This window comes from Cystoisospora suis (assembly GCF_002600585.1).
Source record: "Cystoisospora suis strain Wien I chromosome Unknown contig_6825, whole genome shotgun sequence".
Classification (NCBI taxonomy): domain Eukaryota; phylum Apicomplexa; class Conoidasida; order Eucoccidiorida; family Sarcocystidae; genus Cystoisospora; species Cystoisospora suis.
The window spans coordinates 708-5,979 of NW_027159612.1; the positions used below are offsets into that span (position 1 = coordinate 708).

The 5,272-nt window shown below is 55.5% G+C and overlaps 1 protein-coding gene across 1 annotated transcript; it reads left to right on the forward strand.

Annotated features, from left to right (window-relative positions):
- The first annotated feature begins 407 nt into the window (after nucleotides 1-407).
- CSUI_010181 (phosphatidate cytidylyltransferase) lies at nucleotides 408-5,013 on the forward strand. The gene is made up of 4 exons (XM_068070286.1): nucleotides 408-1,348; nucleotides 2,244-2,319; nucleotides 2,912-3,080; nucleotides 3,762-5,013. Exons 1-4 carry the CDS (start codon nucleotides 1,072-1,074, stop codon nucleotides 4,005-4,007), a joined length of 768 nt encoding a protein of 255 aa, XP_067917738.1. The 5' UTR covers nucleotides 408-1,071; the 3' UTR covers nucleotides 4,008-5,013.
- Nucleotides 5,014-5,272: the final 259 nt, after the last annotated feature.

Genomic DNA, 5,272 nt, shown 5'->3' on the forward strand with positions numbered 1-5,272 from the left:
CACCTGTGCGTGTGCCGGGCGAGCAATCTGCAGTGAAATATATTCGAAAGAATATGAGTGGGCTGCCTTTCTTCTCTCAAGGTTGTTACCAAAGCAGACTAGCGCTGTCTTGTCAAAATCCCAGCAAGACATGCGCACCATACGGACACTTGGCGCACTGGCGGGATCGCTATCTGTTGAACATTAGAGAGGCCAAGTAATCAACGGGTGCCTCAACGCCACCATTCCACTTCAGGGATACTCTCGAGGCTCAGGACACGCGGGCGGCTGGCGGAGACAGATCGGTGACAAATCTGGTCTTGCAATTTCGGGCCATGTTATCCACGGGTACATGCAGCTGCATGCAGGGTCCGCCGCCGTCTCCCGGCGCCCCTACTGGACTTCCGGTCGCTTTTCAACACTTGCCACAATTGACTGGCTCCTGTTTTCTCAGGGAGGGGGATGACTCCACTGATGATACCGGAGGCTTTCACTTTTCCCTGCAGACCTTTCCGAGTAGGTACGGCTCGAGACATTTCGAGCACCAGCGGGACTGCTGCACCCTTTACCTACTTAAGTATATGCGTTGGCGCTCTCAACTTACGAGGCTCCGAATTCCCTCGTGCATCGGGATTGAATGTGCCGACAGGGAGCCATGACCTCTCACTTCGCGCGAGCTGTCGTGCAGGACACCGATGTCTTGGGGTAGGCGGCCGCCCGTCGCCTCAAGGTTCCGTGCTGTGGGTACCGTCGCTGACAGCATTCCTATTCAACGCCGTCCCTGGTTTTTGACGCGGCTGGATCTGTCTCGCAGCCAGTTTTTACGCCTTGATTCTTGGCGGAAGCGTCGTTCGTGAACGCACACATTCCGAGTCCCCGCTGATAAACTTGGGGGCTGCATGCGCCTTTCCCCGACCTCGTGGATCGAGTTCTTCTATGTCTCCTCGGCGAACCTCATTTGTGCTGGTATAGTGACCAGGTTTGCTCTCCTGAGTGTGGTGTTGGCCTGGCCCCCCACTTCAAGTTAGAATCCGTCGGGCGCGACAGCGCCAGTGTTGGAACTAACGTGTCTAAGTGAATGTGAGCGGCAAGATGGCATCTTCCTACACCCCGACAATGGCTGGAGCCGAGGTATTTGGGCACTTCGAAGTGGCGCCGTTTTCAGGATCGAAGGCGGCTCCGAAGAGTGGCCCGATTGCAGCAGCACAGTACCAACGTGAAGTGGTGAATAATGCCGCTTGTATGGTCGGCGTCATCGTGCTCCTGGCTGTCTTCCAGTTCACACCGAAAAACAAGCTGAGTGACTTCGCCGCTCGCAAGCTAACTCACCTGTCCATGGGCACCCTTCTCCTTTTTATGGAGCCCAACGGTATGTGGGCTCAAATGGCACGGCCTTCGTGTGCTTAACCCGACTGCGTGAGCCGTGTGCGTTCGTTTGATCCATCCTGCCGGTCGATGTCATGTGACAAGTCGTTCTGGTCGCTCCGGAGTTCGCCGAGTCTGCTTTGTGAAGACTCCTGGATGGTCGTGATGCCTTCGCTGGCAAAGGCTTACAGCGGGGTGATCAACGTAGTCACGCGCACGGGCTTTCCGACGAGCGGAGGGCACGCGGGCGTGCTGGGAGGCCTGTATACTTTCTTGGGGTGATAAACGTGGTCAGGCAGAAAGGCAAATTACGAGAAAGTCTGATAGTCCCGTTGCGTTACGTACCTGGGTTTCGGCGTGGGCGGTACAGACGTATGCGTGTTGATACGAACGTAGCCCCAGACTTCCGCACCTCGGGGAGGGTAGTGAAGGCGAACTCAGTGCGCTCTTCTTGTGTGCTGTACGGGCAGGCGTGCGTGCTCTGAGTGGGCATCACGCACGATCTTGCACCCACTGACACCCATGAAGTCGCCACCGACAGCGAAGTATAAGGAGCCTCTCGTCTGTACTGCAGTTCTCGCACTCCCTACTCGTATGCGGTTATAGGTGTCCTCCCCAAGCAATGTGTCCTCGGGTGCGCACTCATGGCCCCATGTATGAGCTCTCTGACGTCCGTGAGATGCTGGTGAAGTGGTCGCACGTGCGGTCCTCTCAAAGTGTGCAGGGCGCCTTCTGCCCACGTCACGAGGCAGAACGTTGGTGAGGGTTTCTCCATCACGCAGGCCGCTACTAATCTGTTGTATCAGCCACCTCAGGAATGTGGTTTCTGATTCCAACACGACAGCGCACCCTGGTTGCCATGATGCGCTCCCGTCTGAGTCGCTGTTGTGAGGTCGCAGGACACCCTTACCTCAAAATCTTCGTCGTCGCTGTCGCCGCTGGCGCGGTGCTCTCGTGCGTCTTCAAGCCTCTCAGGTATGCTTGGGAACAGGTGATGGAATTCTGCAGACAGCGGAAGGACACTGGGCGACAAAACATTTCCATCGGCCTCAATATTCTTGCGTGGCAGAACGCTCGGTGCATCTGTTGCGTAGACTCCGGCAGTTCGGCAGTACACGTGCATTATCGGGTGTAAGAAAGTTGGACACGGTCCACGCTAGGCCTGAAGTGGCCGGAGATCACTACTGGGGGCCTGAACAGGAGGCGAGCGTGTGTGCCATCATGCCATGGCAAGCTGCGAGTAAGGCTAGTACCTGATGTTCTGTCGGGACACCAAGTACAATCCGAGGAAGCATTAGAATAGTAGCGGCTGAACCAATCGAGCGTATTGCTTCGCCGTAAGTGGTAGAATCGGATAAGCTGGTATCCTCCGAGGCACAACATCAAACACGCATGCAGGACATAACATTGAAGTTTGACGTATGTGTAGACCGCCCGACCCCAACGTCCCGGCACATCTGCAGGGAGCTCAAGCTTGACGGGGAGCGTAGTTCTCAGCCAAGTGTTCAGTTTTGACTTCTTGGACATCTGCCAGTTTGCCGTAGGGCGCTCCTCTTTGTTGATTCAGATTTGCACAGAAGTACGATAAGGGGATAATACTGTTCAATGTGCTCGTCGCGGTCTGGGCGCTCTTGGATTTACCGTTCGCACCGCTGGCACCCATGTTCTACGCGGATCCCTGTGCTGCTATTGTCGGGACCACGGTCGAGTCACGCAAGTGGTACAAAAATAAGACTGTGAGCCCTGTCATTCCACATACGCTTGCTAGCGGTCTGGGCTGCAGTATTACTGCTTGTGTCCCAGGGCGCCACTCTCAGAAGACAATGCAGAAGGGGAGAAGAGTGAAGCGAAGTTCGCCGGCCACAATATGATGTCCGCTCAGAGGGCGCAGTCGCTCGCTTATCCACGAGCATTGATCTGGACGACCAATGTCTTCTAGGCATCTTAACTAGAATACGAAAGATTCTGATAGATTTGAAGTGACTGTGCACAGCACGTAGTAGGGTTGACTCTCCTCTTTCGTTTGGTTCAACCGAATAGCTCTGAAGAGCAGGGAAGGTGACGTGTCCTGAGTACTGTTCTGCGGAGAACTCGGGGAAGGCTGCCTCGCGTACCGCCCAGAGCCCAAACCTCTCTCGCCAAAGGCGCTTGCCGGCGCGACGGGCCGTTTGAACACTGGCTTTCTACGCGTGAGGTGGAGCGAATGTCTCCGCTGCGAAGCTGACAGGTCGCAGCACGACTCCAAGTCGGGTACGGCTCTTATTGAGAAAGGCGGAAGAAAAGAGTGCCGCCACAACTGGTGACGCCTCAGCCTCAGCAAATGTAACGGTGCATAGAGGGAAGGAAGGGGGGGTTACATGTTGCTCCACTGGATACCAACGAACCGCTACTGTCTGCCTGTCCCATGCTCACTGCAGATTGCAGGAAGTGCGGCGGTGTTCGTCGTGACGCTTTTGACAGCATTCACGGTGGATTACGCGTGGCACCGGTTGGCAATTGCCGCCCTGTGTACTCTGTTGGAGGCCCTGGGGGGCGACTACGACAATTTGCTCATGAGCATTCCAGTGATTGGCTACTTCCTTATCTTTCAGTACAGTTCTGGAGAAGAAACGGCGTTCGGGGGTCTCAGTTTTCGCGGGGGTTGGTCGTCAGAGGCGAGGTAGTTGAGCGGTTCCAAAATGCTGGCACGGACGGAGACGCCGTCCACGGCAAAAAAACTAAACCCACATTTGCAAGTAGCACGTGGGCGCCGATAAGTGTATCAGCATTTCTGGTAGCACTGTTTGTTAGCGGGGTGAAGAGCCACGCAGGGCTCTCGTTACAGCGAGCTTCGTTGACCTTCGTCCTCTTGTTAAGGTCGACGGCGTCAAGATACGTTTCGTGCTTCGTTCTGGCTTTTCTCGTAAGAGGAGAATGCGAAGTCAGCCGCACTCTAAGACAAAGACTGGGCGAGAAGACGGGCGGACCCTAGTAGCTTGACGGAGCAGGTGAAGGCGGCATTTCGTCGAGTTCACTCTTCTTCGGTCTTCTATCTTAGTTGCGTCGTCACTTAGGGCGAGTGTAAACCGTCGTAGGTATCCCTGTTTGCAGTCCTGAGGTTTACGGAATACTACGGCAGTCACCGGCTTGCCCCAGTTCCATGCAGCACGAGACGTCAACTGGCTCACGCGGGCACCGTGTAGTTGCGAAGCAGGAACTTTACACAGGTAGGTCACCCGGTTATCTCTCCTGCCCATCTGAATAGAGGTAAGTCGCGCATGTGTCCAGATCTATCTGGGCACTTATTCGCACAGGCGTATCATGGTTGCTGTGCCGGTGCGGATGGGGCAAGTCGGCTAGATTGTGCAGGAGAGGCCGGCTGTTGGTGAACACTGCGTAGTGCGTGAAGGCTCCCTTGAGGGTGACGGACGCTCATCAGCTTGGCATGTCGCAGCCTCATGTGCTTCTGCTTGTCTACTTGTCTGTGACGCAAACCGAAGTGAGCGCGCCCTTTCTTGGTTGCTGGGTATGGTCTTGCTAGCAGCTCGCTCGTGCGGAACGTTTCGGTCTCTTTGCAGTATAGAGGCGTCTGTACAGGAGTTCAAATCAGTGAGTTTTTTTGGTGTGGCACAGCTCGGTTTTTTCCGCGTAGTCTTCGAGTGCAGATAGGGTCACCTACAGCGCGAGCGGGGACGGGAGACCGCTCACAGACGCGTCACCAAAACTAAGGCGCCGGCTGTTAAGAAACAGTGGTTCACCTGCCGTACAAGCACGCACACCTGGAGCAAGCTGTCGGGGCGCTGCAGCAAACGAAACATCTGGCGGGCGTGTCTGGTCTCCCGTGAACGGCAAACGCATTGTAAACTGGACCACGCGAGACAAAAGAGCAAAGGCAACAGGCTGTCCTGGAATCACTGTCGTCAGCAGACGTAGTAGCAAGGACGTAGAT